The sequence below is a fragment of the Coffea eugenioides genome, chromosome 9, assembly GCF_003713205.1.
Source record: "Coffea eugenioides isolate CCC68of chromosome 9, Ceug_1.0, whole genome shotgun sequence".
Taxonomy (NCBI): Eukaryota; Viridiplantae; Streptophyta; class Magnoliopsida; order Gentianales; family Rubiaceae; genus Coffea; species Coffea eugenioides.
The window spans coordinates 3498944-3522543 of NC_040043.1; the positions used below are offsets into that span (position 1 = coordinate 3498944).

Consider the following 23600-nt stretch of genomic DNA (forward strand, 5'->3'; position numbering starts at 1 on the left):
AATCAAAAGGAATCGAAACCGTAACTGGAGATTCAAGAACTGTAACCGTAACTATCCCCTATAAGGGTCGATTCAAATTTCATCGTTCAAAAGAATCAAAATTATCAGTTTTTAAATTGGAACCGAGGATTTTAGAACTATAGCTATGTCTACTTTAGGGTTGCAAACAAATCGAACCGCTCGTGAATAGTTAGAATCAAATCTCGATTTGAACTCGATCAACATTGAATTTGAGTTGAATTCAAACTGATCAAGTTGAATTCGAGTTCAAGATATTCAGTCCGTTAGTTCATGAATCGGCTCGATTATATATATTTTTATTTTTTATTTTAATAGTAAAATTACATATATATATATTCCTAATATTTTATTATTTGTTTAAAAAATTATTATTTTATTCATTTTTTAAAAAAATAATTATTTTATATTTTTTTAAGCTCGAGTTGTTACATTGAGAATTCGTCAAATTCGAGCGTGATAAAACTAAGTTGCAATTGGACTCGATTAGACTAAAGTTCCACTCAACTCTATTGGAACATGACTTGGCGACTCCACGAAGCCTCTCAAGATTATGCCTCTTAAGAAAACGTAACGGCCACCTTCAAAGTCGATTCCCTCCTAAGTTCTATCACACTTGTATTCTGTCCCTGAGAATCTGAAAATGGACTAAACCCCTAAAGCTACTTTCGCGTTGGCGGTATGATCGAATTCCTCGTTAGTTTCCACAACCTCTTTGCTTTTTGCTTTTATTCTTTAAAATTTATTCTTTAGTGCAGATGATACACAAAGTTAAGTGACCCTCCAATTTTTGAAATTATCAGTAGATCATCCTACTATTTTCAAGAGAGTAAAAGAAAGAGTTCTTTAAAATTTCTCCTATAGGGCAGATGATTCCAAGTAACACTCCAATTTTGTTACTGTCACTTGATCCTCTTAGTTTATTGTTAATGCTCCACCATGGCAGCGAGCATTTATCCGGACAGAAGAGTTGCAAACCTTTGTGCCAACATATTAATAAACCAATCCAGGTGCCACCTAAGTTCTTGATCCAAATTCCTAGTATTTGCTAGACGGCTTCAGCGTCCATCTCATTGATAATGAATGTAGATATCATGTTTTATAAGGCCTCTCCTCAGTCCCCTCATCGTAAGATGAAACGATTCACTATCGAAAATCAAGCGAGCAGAGAAATGGAGAAACTCAGGATTCAGACATAATAATTCCATATCCATAAGGCCAGCTGCAATGAACCACGTATGGAACATATTGTCCATAATAGCTCCAACAGGCCTTAAAAGGAACATGGAAAGTCCAAAAACAGAAGGGACTAAAATCTACGTATGAACAATATACAATAAGACACTCAGACAAAAACTAAAGGCAACTGCGAACGTGAACTTCTCCAAAACTTCTAGTCTGCCATCATCCAACGTGTACCACCCTCAAGCAACACCAGAGTCCTATTCCTTTCTTCCAACTTGAATTGGTTGAGCTAGGAGATGAGGAATGTAAACCTAATAAGCTTCTCAATCAGTTTGACATTCTAAATGCCATTACCGGAGTGCATTCACGAAGGCCATCAGAGAATCAACATCTCTATTCTCGGTTGGATACTTTATGGGCCGAGTGGAGTTCTTGGGGAAAAAGAGAATAGTTGGGAAGCTGCCAAGTTGCAATTCTTTCTGTGCAAATGTTTTTTGGTCACCATCTGCTCTGAACTTTGCAACCTTCACACCAGAACCGGCCAACTTCTCGGCCAACTCGACATATGATCCTTCCATTGCCTGCTTGACATTATATAAATTATAGTGAGAATGACGATCTAATTAGGTCAAAATGTAGGCAAATAAAATGTTTCAAAGGTATGGTGAGATTAATCACCTGGCAAAACTGGCACCAAGGTGCATAAAGCACAACAAGCCAAGGCTCTCTTCTATCGTCCAACTTTAGCAAATTCTCAATCCCAGGCCTGCTCAAGCTCACAATATTCTTCGTATCAAAAATATCAGCAACAGTTGTGCTTCCATTTGCATGGACAGCCCCATTTCCATTGCCATTCAGAGTATCCTGCTTCAGGTTGCCCTTGTGTAGACCGCATTCTTTAGCCTTGGCATCTTCCCACCACCACCTTCCTTCTCTCTCGTGTTGCCCAGGCAGGACAGGCCTTGTGCACGGCTCACATCCAATTGAGACGTAACCTTGTGAGTGCAAAAGGTTGACAGGCACATTCATGGCCCGCAGGAAATTCCAAATATCCTTGCCATCAACATTTGCCACAGGGTTCCACTTAACTAAACTGCCTAATCCACCATCCAGGCCCTCAAAAGCAGGATCCACCTGAACAACAGGGACCTCAGATCGAGTACCCGGGGACTGATCTTTACGCTGACCAGTGATCCAGGCACGCAATCCCTTGAGGGCTCTCCTCAGGGGCCTGACCTTTCTCACGCGGCAGCACTCTTGGTGACCATCTTCATAGAAAGAGAAAAGCCCCTTGCTCCTAACTAAAGCCTGAACTTCAACAGCATCAGGAAACATGTACTCAATGTGAATCCCATAGTGCCTCTCAACCGTATCAAAAAATTTATATGTCTCGGGATTCAACCTCCCAGTGTCCAAACTAAATACTCTGAATGGTCTACCAGTCAATCGTGCATACTCAATCAAAGCCACGTCTTCTGCACCACTGCACAAAAACATCCGCATTCATTCAGAAGATAATAAAAATCCACATGTGTCTAAGTTACAATTCATCAAAACCCAGTGGTCTAAAATACCAAAGCAAGTAATCATCAAACTGCCATAACCATAAATCAAGGCACTAAGTTAAATACATCAAGCCAGACTGCAAGGCCCTCTAAATCTAGTGTTTATAATCCTTTCACATTACTGATATGATCAAATTTTTGTAATCTTTCCACAGGATCATGCAAGCATGTCACAAGAATTCTGTTCGAAAATGATCATACAAGAACATAAATCACCTTGAGCTTCAAGAACCATATTAAAGTGAATTACCATGTATCAGGCAGACCTCGCCATATATTGATATCTAATAGTAAAACCGGGGAATCGTCTGTTCAACATTAGCATGTAGTAGCAAGTATACATACTCACAAACACCATGATTTTCCTCCATTTAAAACTATACATGTATCACAAAGTAGTAATACAATCGGACCCTAAGACTGAATATGAAAGGACTAAAATCACTATGCAACTAACAGAAAACAAGCCAGTAAGATAAAAGTAACACACAACTTCACCTGAAAGCTATAGCAATATCATTTCCAAACTTAGCCAGGGCTTTGTCCATAATCTCAAGTGGTGATGCATTTTCAAGCTCCTTGGCCAATTTCTCGTAATCCTCTTCCTCAACTTTGTCCCCGACCTCTGTAATTGCACCACATTATTAAGCCCAAACTGATCAAAAAATAAATTTTTTAAAAATGAAAAATGAAACAAAGGCAAAATTTTTTAACATAACCAGACTCCATGAATTACCTGGCGCAACAATGGTTGCTGCGGATGGAACAATGGACTTATTTCTTTTCGGCTCAGCCGCATTCAACGGCTTAACCGCCGCCGACCGCCTCCTGGAAACATTCAGCGAAGCTGATAAAATATGCGGCCGATCCAAATGCTGAAAAGAACCAAACTGCGAGCCCACTGGTGCAAAAGAACAGCCCACAAATTAAAAACTAAAAGAGAACCCAAGAAACCAACATAAATTCTTACAGGAAAAAAAAGCCAAAATTTACCTTTACTTTGCTCATGGGAAGAAGATAAAGAACCATGAATGGCAGGTGAAGAACTAAAAGCCAAAGCCATTCTACTATTTCTCCTTTCAAGAAAATGAGGAACGACGTAAAATTCTGTAAAAATTAAGGTTTTTGATCTCTGGGTTTGCAAAGAATTAGTATGATTTTCTTCGGAGCGGCTAAGGATCAGAGAGAAATGAGAGTCACAGGCAGTTATGGGAGAGGAAAAACATGAGAAGCTATAAGAAGGGAGCGAGGGAGGAGGTGGCTCTCCAGGTTCATTGAACCTGGACGTGATTTTGAGTCCTGTTAAATTCTGACATGGCAAATGATGATTGGCTAACGATTTTAATTATGTTTGGGTCAGCACTTTCGTCATTTGACAGAAGATGAGGGGAGTCGTGGTGCACTGAGAGGCTGCGGATTTCGCACCAGTCAAAGGCACATCTCCTTAGATTCCAAACTTGGATCTCTTTTTCTTCCTATTTTAAATATTCTTTACTTTTTGTGGAACACTTTTTCTGACTTATTATTGGTTATTGAGGGCCTCATGATTCTAACAATTCATCATTTGCATCTAATCTCTTGGATAATTGACTCGTTGTATGATTGTATCCTCTCAATTTTTTCAATCCTCATATTCGAAGATTTAATTTCAAAATTTTTAATATATATGATGGCTTTTTTTTAGGCATTCTTTGACAAGTTGATTGAGCGTTATTCCCCTAATTTGGTAAAAGAATTAGTAAAATAATAGATTAAGAGGTAATTTTGTTGTCTGTTTTGATTTCCTATTCAATTTAGAGTTGTTGCAACACGGAGGAGTGGCGATTTGGATTTTCACATCGTGTTGAATAGAGTCTTTTTTTTTTGTATATAGAAACGACGGTGGAGTCTATTTAATTCGAGGCAGGGTTGGATTAGATTAGATGGCACAATAGTTCTGAATTCAAAACCTCTTATTTAAAAGAAACTATTTAATTCTTTTGTCTTGATGTGAATTTTTTTTTCCCTTAAATTTCAGTCTACTCTCCTTGCCATGATAAAATTCTTCTCAAAGTTTTTATGAAAAGAATGAATAAATTGCAGTCCACTTGCCTTTGCACGATAAAATTCTTCTCGAAATTTTTAGAAATGAATGAAGCTAAATGGAGGGGATCCAAATATAGTCGAGTGGGAACCTTTCTCCCTTTTCTGGGGAAAAGTAACGTAGATAGACAACTGGCCAAAAAACCCGATTAACATAAAAAAGAAAAAAAAAATATCTAATTGCATATAAAATCATGGAATTAAAATGCCAAGCTTTTATCAAAAGATTGAGAAGATAGTATGAATATATTCTCTTTAAGTTATCAAAAGACTGATCTATCCATGCAATCCTATTAATAAATGTCCCAAAACACTTAATCTTTTGGAAAATACTCTAATTATGCTGTTTTACTATTGTTTAATTTTGGGTTAATTCCACTTTGTCCCTCCAAACTTTAGATGATTACCCACTTTAGTCCCTAAACTTATAAAATGGGACACTTAAATCCCTAAACATGTATAAAATGGGACACTTCGACCTCCACGGCATTCAGGATTCTGTTAACAATTTTCTTTAATTGGGAGGTATTTATAAGTTTAAGGATTTAAGTGTCCCATTTTGAAGTTTAGGAACTAAAGTGGGTAATCGTTTAAAGTTTGGGGGGGCAAAGTGGAATTAACCCTTTAATTTTTGTCTGTTGTTTTTGGATCGGTCTTTTCTTCCATATTCAAAACAGCAAGTCCATCTCTCTCAGTTTCAGCCCAAGTTGCCTCGTGTTTCCTTGCATCATCACACATGGAGGAATGGTCCTTTGAATTTGACGAAGGGACAACCCTCAATCATAAGATTCAAATGATGAACAGCTATCAAAACTTTTAGTACAAATATAATGTATAAAAATGTGTATATTTATAATGGCCGGAGAGGGTGGATTTTTACAATGAAAATCCGTACAATGAGTATTCCATCATACATCCATTGAACTTCAGCATGCATGGGAATTGGGAGGGCACTAGTGCAGTATTATTTCGTAAGTTAAACATAGCCTTAGGACCTTTTACGACCCCAAAAGAGAACTTCTTGATATGAGAATTTAGTTCAAAGATTTTAAAGCTAACAAGAATGGTGCATTGGCCAAGAGAAAACTTTTAGAGTTGTTTCCATTCATTATTGTTAGGTTCAAGGTTCTAAAACTAGCAATTAAAAGTAGAAAGGGTATAGAGAGAGGAGGAAGGATTAAAAAATAACCATTTAAAAATTCTAAATTAGCAAAAAATTTAAAGATTTTTAGGTCCCATTTGCCAAATGAATTTTTTGAGTATTTATTTAAAACTTTATTATAGTTTATTATAAAAGTTGTAGGAAATATTTTTAATATGAAAAGCTTTTTTTTCCTTTTCTTTTTTCTTTTTCTCTTTCTCTTTCTTTTTCTTTTATTTTCTCTCTTCTTCTTCTCCCTTTTCTCTCTCCCTCTCCCTCTCCCCCTTTCCTCCCTTCTCCTTCCCTTCTCCCTCCCCCGCCACCTCTCCCTCCCTCTCCCTCTTTCCTCCCTTCTCCTTACCTTCCCCCTCCCCCTCTCTCTCCCCCGCCACCCCTCCCTCCCTTTGCCAGAAGTTGCAACACCAGAAATGGGATTTTTTTTCCTCTCCACCTCTCCTCCCTCTCCTCTCCCCCACCACTCCTCCCTCTCTCCGTCGAAAATTGGAACAAGAAAAACGAGATTTTTTTTTTTTGCTTTTTCTCTCCCCTCTCCTTCACTTCCCCCTCCCCTGCCACCTTTCCCCTCCCTCTGGCTGCAATCTAGTTGCGTGACCTGTTTGGATTATAATTTTTTAGATTTTTTTTTGTAGAAAATGCATTGTAGGGATTTGATACGTGAGGTAAAAAGATAATTAAAAATGTGTTCACAAAAAAAGTAAATTTTCTTTTTAAAAAAATGACTTTCCAAACAAGGTCAAATTCGGGCCGATTTTACAATAGTAGATAACATTTTTTCAAGACAAAGTAACGTAGATATAGACTCTTAAATAGAAATATCTAACTGCTTAAAGTCATGGAAGTAAATTAATGTAGAAGCTTTAACTAGTTTTAACGGGTGTTATTGCTTATCTAGTTATCTTACTTTGTAGTTACGAGGCTAAATCCGCACACCATTTAACCTAGTCTATTACTAAAACAAAAACAAAAACAAAAACCCAAGTTTCAGGCTTTTAGTCCCCGATTCTACTTCTGCTTTTAGATATAAATAGCAAGGGTGACCTAAGTATGGCCTTTATTCGTGTTTGCATCTTGTCTTGTTACCTAAAGAAGTAAAAAAGAGGATAAAAATGGCTTCAAAATCTATGGTTTCTTTTCTTTTGGTGCTTTGCATTATGGCATCTTGTAAGTATCTCTTTCTTTCCAGGAAAATGCTATATATAGTAGTTTGCCAAAACCACACCACTCATCTTGTGTTTATTTTTTTTCTTTTCTTTTCAGACTAAATTAGTGTTTGTTTGCATAAGATACCGTATGATACAGACAAATCTCAGACCAAATGTATAACAGTACCATGATTAGTTCTCACGTATATCAGCAATTCTCTTTACTCTCTTTTGTTTTTTGTTTTTTTTTTTTGCTTGCAAAAAACTAAATAAAAAGAAATTATGGCAGGTCTATCATCAGGAACTGAAGCAGTGCTTTGGCATGCATTTAAGGACTGGATTTTGGGGATTGACAGGCCCTGCGTAGTGCAGGCGGAGTGCGATGTATTGTGGTGTCCGTTTCTGAAAGCTCCACGCTGCGAAATGCCTCCGATGCGTGATCATCCTGGAAGGTGCAAATGTGGACCGTGGCATTGATTTACCAGAATTTGTTTGTTCTTGAAGGTGTATGAATAAACAAAACCCCATGTAACTTTTCTCAAACAAAAGGGTTGAAAGATCAATGATTTTCAAATGCTGCTCTTCATGTTCACGGTTGTGCCAAAAATAACAATGAAATAAGCCTTCAAGCTACCAACTATTTTTCAATGAGATAGCCTAACATACATACACGCGTACATACATACATATATGTGTGTGTAGTCTTACTTATTGCATTTCCCCTTTAAAATGTTTTCAATGTTTGAAATTGATCATCTAATTTTTAACTAGTATTGCAGTCATTAGGGATGTAAATGAGTCTAATCAAGTCGAACAATAGTGTTCAGAATTGTTTGATTATTTTAACGAATTTGAAATTTTATTCAAATTTGGCTTGTTTTGAAAGTTATTGAACACAAAAAGTTGTTCAAACTTGACTTGACTAGTTAGCAAACCAAACTCGACAAACTCTTACAAAACTGGGGCCCCTTTGGCAAGTGAGTTTTTTTGGTGTTTGTCTAAAACTTTACTGTAGCTTACTGTAGAATTTTTCTAAAAAATTTTTGAAGTGTGTAAATTTTTGAATATTTTGAAATATATAATTTAAAAACTTTGAGAAATTTTTTAAGGTTACTGTAGCTAAAGTTTTTAAAAAACTTGTAACAGACAAATTTGACAAAAAACTCAAGTGCCAAATAGAGCCCGGATTTGATTCTAGTATCTAATAGTTTAATTCGTCTTTCAATTCCAACACAGTCATAAAACAATTCGCTGCACAATTAATTCTGATTATGCGAATGGCAATCTTGATTAGTTAAATTTAGGGCCTCAGTTTCGTTGATCCAAGGCTAAGTGATCCCAATGCCCCAACGTGCTATAAATTGGGTCAGTCCCTTAAACTGGGGCCTACAGAATCAGCCCATTATTTTCTCAAATAAGTTTAGGGAGCTAGATTTCTACTACTCTGGGTTTCTTCTAAAACAATAACAAGGTTCTGATTCTAAAACTCTTCTTTGTGTGACACCAAGTTTCAACTCCAGGCCCAAATCAATCTTTTAATCGTTAACGATCGAACGAGGGATCCTTAAGCTCGTAATTGATATTAGAACAAATCTAAAGTTGTAATCCACTGATTCTAAGGGGAAAATACATATCAATTTTGTGCATTCTATTCCTTGTCCTAAATGTTAGGTAGGTATTTTTTTTTTTTTTTTTTTGTGTGTACAAGTGGTCAAAGGAAGTTCTTCAAACTAATAAAGTGGGTTTGGACAGGAGATTATTTGAAATATTTACTGCAGTATTTTTTTATAATATAATATATGTGAGATTTAGAGATAATAAAAAAGATAAAATAATTTATTGAAAAATGTGTTTGTGATGCAAACAAATAATTTTTCTTTCCTTTTTATAAATAACGTGATATCCAAACAAATCTAGTCCTTATTCATTAGCGATTGATGGCGTGACAACTTCATAGCAATGGCATCACAATCTAAAGGAATGAAAGGTATCCATGTGTGTGTCCAAATTGCACAAAACAATAATCATTGATGAAAGTGTGTCTATCATATCAACCACAATTTTGCTTTTTTTTTTTTTTCTCTTTGCTCGGTCCATCAAGATCAAGTTGAAAGATTGGAACTTTGCCTTTAAATAAATTCCAAAATCCCGTAAAGAACTCCATTTTAGTAAAATTCAAATATTAAACTAACATAACACAAGCATTCATCAAGGATAGACCACAGATGGGCTAATAGTTCATACTTTTTTGTTATCGACACGATAATTCATATTTTACTCTTACTCCTAAATGATCTAATAGTTGATACTTTTTTAACTATGAATTTGATTTGTTTTAACCTCATGCCCAACTTGATGTTTCGTGTTTTTTTTTTTCTTTTTAATCGATACAATAGTTCATATTTTACTCATACTTCTTCTAGATGGTCTAATAATTGATACTTTCTTAAGTATGAACCTGATTTGTTTTAATCCCATGCCCTATCTTAATGTTTTGGTGCTCTTATTTCATCCGATACGATAATTCATAATTTACTTTGCTCCTACTTTACATTAAAGGAAAGGGATATACCAAAGGAATTCATAAAGATCTGGAGGGGATTTTATTGTCATTGAAGTGCATTATGCACTTTGTAACAAAATGTTACAGGAAGGAGCCTGGATAAGAATGCAATTCTGGCTCTTCTTTTTTTTTTTTTTTTTTTCATGGATTGATGTTTCGGTGTTTATTTGACATTTTAGCTGCTATCTCATAAAATAAAAGGAGTACATCCCACAACCGCGGTCCAGTATAAATGGGCCGTCATGGACAGCCCGTAACTTTAACGCATCTGTAGTACATTCTAGGCTATGTACGAGGAGGAGGTTCACGCTTCACAGCAAATAAAAGGAAGACTGTAGTTCAGCCGGTTACTCTGTCGAAGTTCATCCATAGATTTTCCATTTCTCGGATTTATTATTTCACGCTTTCTCTGGTAAGCTCTCTCACTCCAATTATAATCCAATCTTCGTGCTTCTACATTTATATGGTTTCTTTGTTTTTTTTTTTCTCCTTATGATTTTGTGCCATGCTTCAGTAAATTTTTGTTTATTGGTGATTAAGTATTAACTTTGTCTGCCTCTTTTTTTTTTCTTTCTTTTTAAAGTTGTTATATTTTGAAAAAAAAAGTAATTTTCTGCTTTTTTTAGGAGTTTTTTTTTTTACTGGTGATACAAAGTTGTGATCTTGCTAGAGTTTTCTGGGGAGTTGGCTTACTGCTTTTACATTTTTTTTTTGTTTTTCTCAAAATCCTTTGTTTGGATTTTAGGTGATAAAATGGTCATGATGAAGAAAAGGAAATAACTTGTACGTTATAATTGTCATGATGAAAAAAGACTGATAATCAAGGGAAAATATGATGAGGAATTTCTTTTTCTTATAGTGATCATGAAAAGTGGGTTGCATTTACTTTTTCTTTCAACATATAAGCCTGAATCTCCTGGTGAATAAAAATAAAATAAAAATAAAGGTCAATGTAAAGCATAAACTGATGAAATTAAACTTAAGTTTTCTCTTTGTCCTATTTTCTGTGAATACTTCGTTAATCGGTACTAATCTGCTGCTGAGAAGTATAGGTGGATATGGCCGAGTCTGCAGCACCAGCAGTTCCAAGTGACGAGTTGTTGGAATGGCCAAAGAAGGATAAGCGTCGATTTTTACATGCTGTGTACCGCGTTGGTGATCTTGATAGGACAATCAAGTATGAAGTTTTACTGCTTATGGGAAAAGAAAAGTAGCTGACCATTGTTGAATATGGGATTTTGTAGTTTTATTCTGTTCTTAATGTGTTGAATGGTGACTCTGGCGTCGTAGGTTTTATACGGAATGCTTTGGGATGAAGCTGCTGAGGAAGAGAGATGTTCCTGAGGAGAAGTATGCCAATGCTTTCCTTGGTTTTGGCCCTGAAGACTCTCACTTTGTGGTTGAGTTGACATACAGTAAGTTTAGGATCCTAATGTTTTTGGTAATTTGGTGCTTACTGCCATGAGGATGGGTATAGTATACATTATGCACTTGATTGCGGTATATTGTGCTTATTGTTGCTCCTACTTTTTGTAGCGGGGTATGCTGAATCTTATTGATCAATACAACAAGTGGTATGCAAAAATTGAACTTTTAGGGGAAAGTAGCTTTGGTATTTACTTGCATGTCTTCTGTATGTGAGGGGAATTGGTTTCTTTATGCATTTCTTCAGCCTATGGTGAGTGAATAATTGCAGATGGTGCTTTTAATATAAGAGAAAAGGGTTATGAGATCAAGCGTCAATTAGAAGTGTGTCGTCATTGCACATTGGGAACAAAACCTTTTATGTAAAGGATCTGATGTCATCTCTGGGTTGTTCTTTCTGGTGCTTACCTGCAGATTATGGGGTCGACAAGTATGATATTGGTAGTGGCTTTGGCCACTTTGCCATTGCAACCCCAGATGTAAGTGCCTCTCTATTGGTTGATTTACTTTCTGCATTCTAGTTTTTTGTTAGCTTGACTTCTTTTGATGCATTTGTTTGAAGGTATACAAACTTGCTGAAGATATAAAGTCTAAGGGCGGAACCATCACAAGGGAGCCTGGACCTGTGAAAGGTGGTAAAAGTGTCATTGCGTTTGCCAAAGATCCAGACGGTTACCTCTTTGAGCTCATTGAAAGAGGGCCTACTCCTGAACCACTCTGTCAAGTAATGCTTCGAGTGGGTGATCTTGAACGCTCTATCAAGTTCTATGAAAAGGTATCTTGAAGTTAAAGTGCCTATTACAACTCCTTATTGAAGCTGCTTCTCAATTTACTGTTTCACTTGGATTGCATCTTCCATATTCAATGGTTCTTCAATATTACACTGTCCAATGTAATGACGTGTATGGTTTTGCATAGGCATTGGGGATGAAGGTGGTGAAGAAGACTGATAGACCGGAACAGAAGGTTGTATTTGTTTAAATGTAGATTTTTATTTTTTATTTATTTATTTTTTCACCTAGGATATGGATCTTACCTACCAAACTAAACCTCCATGCAGTACACCATAGCAATGCTAGGATATGCTGAGGAGCAAGAGACAACAGTGCTGGAATTGACATATAATTATGGTGTGACAGAATACACAAAAGGCAATGCATACGCACAGGTTTTTATTTGCCTTCTGAAACTCGAGTAATTCTTTGTCGGGAGGCATATTGTTTTCTACCTTATTGAGAGCTGTTATGTTTGCACCAGCTTGCAATAAGCACTGATGATGTTTATAAAAGTGGTGAGGTTGTAAATGTTGTAACTCAAGAGCTTGGAGGGAAGATTACCAGGCAACCGGGACCAATTCCTGGAATCAATACCAAGATTGTGTCTTTTGTTGACCCAGATGGTTGGAAAACAGTAAGTGATTTAGACATTAAATGAACCAAGTTGCAACCAAAATTTGGAGGTTGAACGGTTTGAATGTTGCCATGCACATTTGAGTTACAAGTCTTACCTTATCAGATTATAATGTATCATCTTTTGTTTGAGTTTCCTCCTAAATTGGCGAAAATAAGTGGTTCTTTGGAGCTAATACATCTTTTTGATTCTGAAAGCCTAAAAAGAAAACAAGCGAAAACAATTGAGATGGCTAAATTTTGAAGGTTTATTGTATGAAACACATAGGATGCACAGTGCACACGTTCTTTGTCAAATGTGTTTTATAGTTTAATGATTGAAGATCCTGTATAAATAATCTTTGTATGGTCTATGTTCTTTGTCTAGTTTTGCTTTAAAATGCGCTACCATCATCATATTGAAAGCTCATCAAATTCGTTGTTTTCTTTTAACAGGTTCTGGTTGACAATCAAGATTTTCTGAAGGAGCTTGAAAAGAAAGACTGACTATGTTATGAAAATGTTTCTGGATGGATCAGATAGACTTGCTTTGAACTAGGAGATAAATAATGCCTGCAGCTTTAGCTATTGTGTAACTGCAGTGCAATGCTTGTGTTTTGATGCTATGTCAACTGGCCCTGTATTTAAAAGATATGATTTTGGAACAGTTACTTCAGTCTCTGTTGATATTGATATTAGTTTGCTGTTCTTGTGATGGTAAAATAGTGCCGATGATTTGCAGTAACTTCATTTAAAATTTAAGTGAATGTTCTATCACCATCTCTACAACTGAAAACTGGTGCATGCCCATGACCATCTTTCTTGATTCTTATGACTGATTTAGTTGTTTTAGTCTGCAAGCAGTGGAGGAAATAGTTGTATTGTTGCTAACATTTAACAGACGAACTAAGAATATGGACATGCGATGGCTCGTCAGCACCAAAAATTACACGTTTAATTATCAACCAGTTGTCTACTTTCATTCCTTGGATACTTCCATGTGTCAAGGAATTCCCCAGCCCCTACCATTGGAAGATGCATGAGTTATCTGGCTCTAGAACAGGAAAGACATCAGAGTCCAGCTGCTTCAAAGAAGAAGGGCCAAATTTCCTCAATTTTGGGGCTTCTTTAGGAGCACAAAGTTCAATGAATTGCCTCGAGTTACAACATAAGAAAATCCTGTTCTGCAGAGTATGAGCATTCTGTTGCTTACACATTGAGACTGAAACTTTCCTAGGAAGATGAAAAGAATTAAATACGATAGATATATTGTCAGGGTAAGCTTGGCATCCAATCTTGTTTGCTCTTATCATATGTAGGGAAAAGTCTTCCCAGAATACTTGAAAGACTGTATACGCACAGATATGAAGCTGAAACCTTCCTTTGTACCATGGAAATCAAAGTAATAGTCTGATCAAATTTTGTAGGGGCATTCATTTATAGAGTTGTGTCAATTGGATAGCAACCAAGGACACGAAGGAATTTTGCAATTTCCTGCAGGAAGAAGTGAAAGAAAGCACTTAGAACCATGGTTACATGAGGCCTCAAAAAACATATGAAAAAAAAAAAAACACGAGAGATGGTGTAGAAAGAAATTTCCAGGTATTTGGCTAAAGCAAACATTTAAACAAATGGCAGTATAAATGATCTTTATTTTCATCACCCACCCCCAAGCCTTTCAGCAGTTATCGGCGGCAGCTCGGCCTTTCAGAGTCAGAAGGGAACAAATGGAAAACAGTCCATAAGCCTTCATAATTATAACATTCATTTTCAGAAATCAAAAGAGAAAACAATCTTCTGACTGCTCTTCAAGCAGCAAAACACACATACATCAGATCTTGGAACACAGATGACTATCTCATGGTATTTGCCCATCCACTTAAGGAATATGAATATGATAGACAGAGAAAGCAACAAGTCATTAGGAAGGCATAATACCAACCTGGAGATGTGCCAGAGCATACTGGGCTCGAGGCTCTGCCATAGATGCTTCAAAATCGACATAAAAGAGGTAATCAAAATACCTGCCATCAGATTGGACAATCGAACCACATAAGAATGGATGAATCTTTTGGGTATACAAAGCGAAGCAAAACAGGCCATTTTTTGGAATTTGTTTCACTGCATCATATCGTCCATTTATGCCGGCCATTGCAAGAAAAGGCTGTTTGAAGTTACGAGTCACTCCGAGTTTGCAGCTAATCTCTCTCTCTCTCTCTCTCTCTCATTTTTTAAGTTGATAAATACAGGATTTAAGGCAAATAGAAGAAGCAACTCAAGTTTTGAGTGTAAGCAGAAAAGTATTTGTCAGGAATACATCACTTTGCTAACAAGCTTTGTGGGAAAGAAACTTGACATGCTTTCATGCGTCACATGGACCAGAGACACAATTTTAGAGGCTATTAAGGCTTTCCAAACTGGAGTAACCCTAGAAAAAGGAGGCTGCAATGTGAACCCTGATATTGGAAAATTTTAAGAAAATGGTAATAAATGCATCTCATGATAGCGTCAAGGCAAAAAGATGAGGAGAAATTATCAAAAGTTTCAACGAAACTATTGCACTTTAAGAAATTATTAACATTTCATAATTTTGAATAATTTTTATATGTCATAAAGAAACATCTTCACTAAAACATTGTTGTCAACTGTCAAGATGATTGTTACATTAAGATGCAAAAGTCTTAATTTTAGCCTCCCTAACCATTACAAGTTGTTCATCCACCTTACTTCTCTAAGTCAGATCATGAAACTATGACCAATATATATACAGCATCAAATTTACTCATAGAACTGTAAATGCCACATAGCTCCACGGAGGTCTCTAAACTCAGTTGGAAAAACTCACTTGGCACTACCCTTGTTAGAGTCATCAACAATCCTTAGCGGCCTATATCTTTGTGGTCGGCTCTCAATCTGCATTTGCATTTTCCATTGAAATCAATGTCAAAAATTTGGTATTAAAAAAAATGACTCTTAATATACCATGACTTTAAGGTTACCTTGGACAAATTAATGTTCCTCAAAGCAAAAACTGCTAATGCTTTAAATAGTACCCCAGGCCCTTCTTCTAGGCTGAAGACAATGCTAGTCTGGAAGTAAAACGAATGAATATCTTCAATCCATGCAACTACAAACATATATTAACATCATTGGTATGATTATACCTTATGGGGCCTATCACTGCCTGGGATTATAGGTTCTCTCGCAAGTATCAGAAAACGGGTAATATTATCAGTGTCATCCTGGTCAGTGCATTGCAATCAAATATTAATGATCAACCAATAAATGTAATCGATTGACGAAAAGGAATTTCATGCATGGCAGACTCAAAAAGTTCCGTTCACTGATATACTAATATCTACTCTTGTCAATTATTAAATGCCAGTTAAATTTGCAATATCCTGACATCTAAATATTTCTGGATATTGTAAACATAGGATTAGTTCGCATGCATCAGGTGCTTCTAGAAGAAATACACATGCCCTCGTTAGTTTCACCTATATGTGAATTAATGTCTATTTGGATGTTCTAAACCACAAACTCTGACTGTAAATGTGATTACTATGTTGATGACATACGTGTGAAATTCATGACCCAAAATTTCACGTGACATCAACAGCTATTGTGCAAAAACAAGGTAAACCGTGGAAAAAAAGGAGACGAATAAAAAGGAAAAGGCAATAAAGCCAAAAAAAAAAAACCACAATAGAACAGGAATGCGAGCCTTGGAACCTACATTTTTCCATACTCCCAATTTCAGAGGGCTGAAAAAGTAAATAAAGAAATGGAACTAATAACTTATCTAACTTATTAGAGTTTTCATACTCACAGATATTTGAGTAGAACAAAAGCAAGAGCAGTTGGCCTATTTTATGCAATATTAACGGACCACATTCCACTTTACATGTTTAAACCCCTTTTTGTCAAGAACCAATTACTCTTTAAAAAGATAAGTATCAAATCTCAATTTGGAGGAATACCCACCCCCCCCTCCCCCAAACAAAAAATTCTAAAGATTTCTATTTGAGTTACATTATTTTGGGGTGGTATAGTCTACCATAATTCCAAAAAAAAAAAAAAAAAAACTCTCAAAGTGCAAAAGTAAAACATAAAGATACATAAAGCGTTGATCCCACCCTCTATTTCTTCCTTTGCAAACCTACAACTAACCAAGTCCTTCTACTTGCCTTGTTCCTATACATATTCAAAATTTTCAAATTCTGTACAGCTTAATACATGACAAAACTTAAAAAAAATGACTTATCCACTTAATGGATGAGTTATGCATTACATCGGATCATCAGTCCAATCTAATATGCATGAAATCCAGATGCTTTTGCAGTCAGAATGATCCTCAAATTATATGTGAAGCATTGTCATCTTTCTAAAACTCAAAGACCAGAACATCTCTATATAGTGCCTAAAAAAAGCCCAAGGTCATTGGCTTTGGTACATAGAACAACTGGTCAAAGCCTAAAGAACGTCACTTTATATCAAGCAACCATGGTGGCAAATTTAGAAGCAGAAAACTTTAAAGCAAGGGCCATGATGCCATCATATAGTTCACCAGCAATGAGCAGCATAAAAAGATAAAATGTGGGTACTGCAAAGTAATGGATACAAAGATCAGATACTGTGGTCACCTGAATTCTTTCAGCTAGAACATCAAGCCCATAAATTTCTGCAGCTCGCACACTTGCAATAGCTCCGGTATCCCTCACACGTTCAGCTGCTGTAATCTGTCCCAGGCATTAATCTGATTTATTGTCAAAAGCTCAAACACGTAAGAAGCCTTGAACAGAATACCTGAGCAGCGCCAGCAGAATCGTTGGTGCTGACTTTTGTAACACCTAACTTGTTTAGTGTCATCTCGCATTGATCAAGGGCCTGAAAACACAACGAATAGTTTTTGTTTCTCATTTTCGTGGTGTATCCGAGTCAAAGTGCTGAAACTAACTATCAACAGATCCAATTTGCAGCTATAAAGTAAAATATTTTGTACATTATTTTTTCAAACACTTTTTCTTTTTCTATGAAAATTCATCCCTTTCAGAGAGTCAATAATAGTCATCAATACTGGTAGACCTTAATTAGACTATGATTTTCTGGTATCTTAAAAGCAACTACCTTGGCGTCTAGATGAATAATTCAGAAATATGAACTTGGGTATATTTACTAATTAACTTCATTCACATTGATGAGGCCTAAACCTTACTATATGGTGCATCACTGGCTTTTTTCTCAACCAGCATGGAGAAGAAGGGGGAAGAATATTGCTCATGAGAATGAAATACTTACCTGAGGATGGCTTAAAACACGCTTTAGCTCCTCTTTTCTAACGCCAGGCAATCCAAGGAGGCAGTGGTTTACGACCAACTGCACTTCCCCAACTATGTGCAGCCTGTGAAAAAGGAGTAAGTCATAATTACGGTGGATACTCCCACCAACAGAATTTTCGATGGGTAGTACAGCTTTGTCCACTAACCACAATTCAACTGCCTGAAAGAGGAAAATTGATACAAGAATTACGTTTTAAACATCAACTGACAAACAATATTTAAACAGAGATTGCAAACAGCAAAACCTTGAAGACAGCCTCAAATTCATCACATGGTACAGTCTCACATTTGGGGTATGCTTTAAGCGCAGCAGCCTCACTATATGCACCTGGAAGCCCCTACACGAGGCAAGAAAGATCAGTCATGCAAGTATAACATTCTGAAGAGGTGATGAAATGTGCCAAGCCTACCTGATAAGCAACCCGCACCTTGGAACCATCACTTAGAGAAGAAGAAAGATCAATTGCAGACAATGGTCCTGCAATTGAAGCTTTCTTAACTAAAGCACATAAGCTTAAATGGAAAATGTGAACCATAAATGCAAGTAATCAGATGCACTAACTGATGAGATTTTTATAGTCCTGCATCAGATGCACTAACTGATGAGATTTTTATAGTCCTGCATTCTTGCTACTGAAACTATACTATCAAACATATACCTAACAAACTTCACAAGTATTTTGACAAAAAAAAAAAAACTTCACAAGTAGGATATAACAGAATATCGAACTCATCGCTAGTTATAAATGTGGATAGAATATTGCTTAGAAATTTTAAGTTCCCATATCAAGCATTGGAACCAGAGCATTGGAACGGGTGCCCCAAACATAGTTATTTTGCTCCTCATAGCTCATCGTGGCTGCAAATAATCAATTCTTACTCCTTACACATTATGCTATCTGTCATGTGCATGCCAAAAATTATAAATAGACAACTTTTTTTTTCCACCTAACATTGCTAAAATGAAATTCTTTACTATTTTTAAAATTGGTAGAGAAGGGGACTCCAGGATATTAGTACAATTCTTTCTCAGCAGCAAGAAGCACGGTACCAAACAAATGGAAGGTGGGCCACAAAGGAAACACCACAACAAGTGTAAAATCCTCACCTGGCATGAGACATGACATGAATTACTTGGATGACCAAGAGACCTGCCGGAATCCAATAAGCTTTACAGAATTATGCAGAAAACTAATCAACACACGTTTCCACTAAGGCAAACATTCAGATTCTAATCTAAATACAACTATCAAGCTTATTCTACAATCTACAACAGAAAGTTCCAATCTTTTTTAAGAATTAAACACGGTCAGCTGCACTTTAAACTCACAAATCAAAATTGCCCCCAGAAAACTAAAGAATTGTTTCACCTAAATGCCAAAACATAAAAGGGCTGATATTTTCTTAATTAAGTTACTCACTTGGGAGAGATTGTAAATCTCTGTGAAATCCCCTTGTCTCTGTGATCTGAGTCTCTCCATTTCCATCAACAGAAGGCTTGTCATTTTCCTCTACTGGTGTAGTTGCCGTCTGGGTCTTTGTCAATACACCCCCCAATCTACATTCCCATTTGTTCTGCACTCTCAGATTCAACAAATTCCTAGACCCAGATTCTGAAAGACCAATTTGTTTGGAGTAATAGTAGCAATGACGGTGATTATTATTGGTCGCACAACAAGCCTTGCAGATTGGTACACCCTTTATACTAGCCATCATTAGTTTCTGTACCAATCCCTATTCAAATTCTTTATTCTGGTATTACTAGCTACAGTATCAATCCCAAAGCAGAGATTCATGAGAGAGGCAAAAAGACACACTTTTTATTTGTTTTATTCAGCAAAAGGCCCTCTCTTTTTCTGGTGGGGTTGAGTTCAATCAAAAGTGATCACGTTTCTAAGAAAAACCCATTGGAGAGAAAAGGACATTGTTGACAACATAAGAAGAGGAAGAAAGGACCTAGGAGAAATGGTTGTTGAGTAAATGCAGAGGAGTGGCGGCCCGAATTATAGCGGTAATGTGGGCAAGAGACGTATCGAATATGGAAGAAACTTTTAATTGCACAGAATTTGCTGTAGAGAAGACCTGAGACTGCTGACTATGAGTAATTAGAGAGGAACAGGGAGAGGGAGTCGGTGAGCAGAATGTTGGTAACACGTTTCCAAAGAGTAGAGAAGAAAAGAAGAGTTTAAAAAAAAAAAAAATGCAGCAGCAGTCGGAATGGTTCTCAAGTGGAAATTGGGGAGAGAGGCTGAAAAGAAAAGATGGGATTGGATTTGGATCTTTATGCGAAAAAAAATGCAGCTGCAGTCAAGTGTATTCAAGATTAATTTTTTTAATATAATTTTTTTCTGCTTGGGAAAAAAAAGTTAAAATCCTAAATCTACGTAAGATTCTCTCTATACCCTATCTTTTAGACAAGGCAACAAAATTAATATGCAGTCCAGTTTTTGCATGGTTTAGACTTTTAAGTATTCTTCTTTCCTATCTGGAAGAATCATACTTTTAGTCTAAGTTTGGCAACCTTATCCATGTGATATATTATTATTAAAAGTGTTGAGGAAATTAACACACCTAGTCTGCGTCTAACCAAATTCAAAAAAAATTTTGGTCGAACCTATTATATATAATTATTATTTATTTTTGTATTTATATATTTTTTCTATTTGATCTTGTCTATCCTCTCTTAAATCTATTTTACTTTTCATAATTAATATGTGTAACGATGAAAGGTAAGTAGAGTATAATTTTACCGGAACAGAGGAGTAATATGTTTCGAGTCTAAGATGAAAGATGAATCAACCTACTCGGTATTCGAATCGAGTTCAACTTGATAAAAGCCCAATCAAATTTGATTTCTCGATCAATCAAACTAAATTTGAACGGTGTTTTACACTCGATAATATTCAAAGTCGATAAAAAAAACTCTCTCTTTTGAGTTTTATTCATCAAATAAATAAGTTACATTTGAACACAATTTTAAATTCGTTAACGCAATCACATAAGTTTGAACACTAACACTAGGGCATTGGATTTGATTAGCTTAGTTTACACCCTTTTGCTAGTCATTCAATAATAAATGAATGGGGGGCCATTGAGAGGTTGGCGTATGGCTCTGCTTTGTCTATGTGTTATGCTGTGGTTTACCCTCAACATCCAGGAGTCCAAATCTGATGCAGCAGAATCGTACAACATAAGCATTCATGGGGCAAACAAAAAGAATTCATGGGGAGAGAAGGAAACTTTTTGGGTTGTGTTCAAATTACACTATTCACATTGAGCTGACAGATTCGAAGTGGAAGAAAAAGAAAGATCTGTGTTTTCTTTTGCATTTCAACACTGCGCGAATTTGGAAAGTTTGGTAGAGGAGACATTCAGCCAATGTTAGCTCTGTGACATTTCAACTAAACTCTTATAAATGTAAATGTAATTCTTCAGTTATCAATACGTCAATCTGTAATACTACTACTATCTGATTAATAATGAATGATTAGACAAACTGCATCACTATCTGCTGGCGGACTAGGTCCAAAAAGAAATCTTTCAAGTTCTTTATTCATAGTACTTTGCGGACTAGGTCTTGGTCAACTAGCTACTTCATATGATTCAACAAAGAGTTGATTCAAGTGTCTCCTGTTCGCTCACGAAATGAAGTTCCAATTCTTGAATCTTTGCTAGCAGATAGTATTAAATTTGGATTGTGGTGGGAAGAAGGCAACTGCAGATTACTACTGTTACCAGCAACTTCAATGTTGATTTTCTTGGACTGCTGCAAGTCTTCCAAAAAGAGAGTGATAAGTTGGATCTTGGATAAAAATTTCCTAGGAGCTATGATCAGCTTCCTATTTAAGACTTCCTTCCTCCGTTATGGCCTGATTGCTTTCAAGTTGTCTAGTGAGAAAAGATTGATGATCAGTTTCGAGTTTGCATCCCTTGTGTTTGTGTATTGAACGAAGGCTTTCTTAAAGTTAAAAAAAAGAGACATTGCAGGAAGATGAACAAAATAGTCGTCGGGTTGGCTAATTAAGCCCGTTCTTTCGGCCGCTGTTATAGGAAAATGTACGGTAGTGATTTGACATATATAAAACAAAATAGTGATTAAAAAATATATTTATAAAAAACATAAAATTTTTTCTACAGAAAACTATTCTCTCTATTTGACTGTTGTGTCCGGGTAAGAATCTATCCCTTCACGATTAAGCCTGCAAAATTCACCTTCAATTTTGTATAAATCAAACTGAAAGAATGATCCAAAAATCCTGGAATTGTGGTCCTTTGCCACGATGACACTACTACTACTTTCTTTTGTTCTCCAGCGCCAATAGGTTGTGTTTGGATTGCATTTTCCGTCATTTTTCAAGAAAAAATTACTGTAGCGATTTGATATATGTGAGGGAAAAAGGTGATAGGGAAATGTGATCACGGAAAACGACAATATTTTCCGACGGAAACAAGCAATCCAAGCATGGCCTAAGTCATTTTCAATTTAGCCAGGAAGACGTGTTAATCGAAAACAATTCCAATTGTTGCACAACGTGCAACAAGACAATATTGACATTTAAAGTGCATGCTTAAAATAATTCAACTTGAATATTTTTTTTTTTGCTAGGTGAACAGATTAAAAATTCCATTTGGATTAGCTATTTTTTAGGGTATTTTTGAAAAATTTCACTGTAGTAGATTTTTTATAATATATTTCAGAAAATATTTTGGGATATTTAACAGTAAAATAGTTTTTAGAATATATTTTAAGATATTTTTTAAACATTAAAAAAATTTAGACTACTTTTTAAAGTATTTTTAAAAAATTTTAATAATATTTAAAAAATTAATTTTTGAAAAACCCTTGAATCCAAACAGAGGCTAAGATAATAAAACAATTGAAACAAATGGAGGGTTGCTGTGGTCCTGATGTACGGTAAATAATGACGAGGAGCGAGGCATGGAAGATACTGAGGAAAAAGGCGTGATTCACTTGTTCTTTGTTCTTTGGTTCATGGTTCTGGCTGTGACTAGCTGTCAGCTGATGTGTTTGAGTGCGACAAAAGTAAGTAAAGAAGAAAGATAGTACACGTCTCCAATGAAGATTGAGCGGCGGATAGATCACTGTTCTTGTTGCCTTGGTCCCATGACATTTGATACGAGAGAAATTAGTTTAGACTGCATTTGAATTGAATTGAAAGATTTGATGAAAAATTCAAATTCGAGCACGCATTATTAAAGCTGTTTTTTGGTTCATTGTCTTTGGCTGAGCCCTCAACTATGTGTTAGGAAAAAAAATATTTAGTTTGTCTTTGTATTTCACATCAAAAGTTTTATAGAGAGTATCTCCTTTTAGTGATTATAAATATAGTGAGTTTAACTGAATTTAAATGTGCTAAAAGCACTAGTTCAAGGGCCATAGACACTATTTGAAGAGAGCTTTGCGAGTAGGCAATGTTTTCAGAACCAGACCGGATATCGACTCGGTCGAGTTCAGGGATCAATGGGTTCAACCGAATTCGATAGGGGTTGAACCGGATGACGTCATAAATAAAATTTATTTAAAAATTAAAATATTATATATAAAATACTTAATAACATGTTAATATTAATAAAGATATATTCATATATATTTGATGTTTCAAATATATTTACTAAGAAAATACAAATAAATTAGAGCACTCAAGTAGCAATTTATATTATATAATAAGCATTAACAAGTTTAGAATTAAAATTATGGACTTAATTGAAA

At 35.9% G+C, this 23600-nt stretch overlaps 3 protein-coding genes across 4 annotated transcripts; 1 reads left to right on the forward strand and 2 right to left on the reverse strand.

Annotated features, from left to right (window-relative positions):
* Positions 1 to 1165: 1165 nt before the first annotated feature.
* LOC113783873 (5'-adenylylsulfate reductase 3, chloroplastic-like) lies at positions 1166 to 3968 on the reverse strand. The gene is made up of 5 exons (XM_027330115.1): positions 3762 to 3968; positions 3505 to 3669; positions 3267 to 3393; positions 1882 to 2686; positions 1166 to 1784 (listed from the first exon to the last, which is right to left on the reverse strand). The coding sequence occupies exons 1-5, from the start codon at positions 3829 to 3831 to the stop codon at positions 1554 to 1556; spliced, it is 1398 nt and encodes a 465-aa protein (XP_027185916.1). The 5' UTR covers positions 3832 to 3968; the 3' UTR covers positions 1166 to 1553.
* Positions 3969 to 9985: 6017 nt separating this feature from the next.
* LOC113783615 (lactoylglutathione lyase GLX1) lies at positions 9986 to 13292 on the forward strand. Its single transcript, XM_027329801.1, has 9 exons — positions 9986 to 10129; positions 10770 to 10894; positions 11008 to 11132; positions 11557 to 11621; positions 11705 to 11917; positions 12061 to 12108; positions 12203 to 12310; positions 12400 to 12552; positions 12987 to 13292. Exons 2-9 carry the CDS (start codon positions 10776 to 10778, stop codon positions 13035 to 13037), a joined length of 882 nt encoding a protein of 293 aa, XP_027185602.1. The 5' UTR covers positions 9986 to 10129; positions 10770 to 10775; the 3' UTR covers positions 13038 to 13292.
* A 171-nt stretch (positions 13293 to 13463) lies between these two features.
* LOC113783614 (arogenate dehydratase/prephenate dehydratase 1, chloroplastic) lies at positions 13464 to 20084 on the reverse strand. Of its 2 annotated transcripts, XM_027329800.1 has the most exons (12): positions 19291 to 20084; positions 18280 to 18347; positions 18115 to 18207; positions 18016 to 18029; positions 17829 to 17931; positions 17337 to 17417; positions 17174 to 17269; positions 15695 to 15772; positions 15530 to 15619; positions 15376 to 15443; positions 14473 to 14554; positions 13464 to 14024 (listed from the first exon to the last, which is right to left on the reverse strand). In XM_027329800.1, exons 1-12 carry the CDS (start codon positions 19583 to 19585, stop codon positions 13968 to 13970), a joined length of 1125 nt encoding a protein of 374 aa, XP_027185601.1. In that variant the 5' UTR covers positions 19586 to 20084; the 3' UTR covers positions 13464 to 13967. The 2 variants fall into 2 exon arrangements, with proteins under 2 accessions (XP_027185601.1, XP_027185599.1); XM_027329798.1 differs by having other exon boundaries at positions 17829 to 18029; positions 19291 to 20083.
* Between the last annotated feature and the right edge of the window lie 3516 nt (positions 20085 to 23600).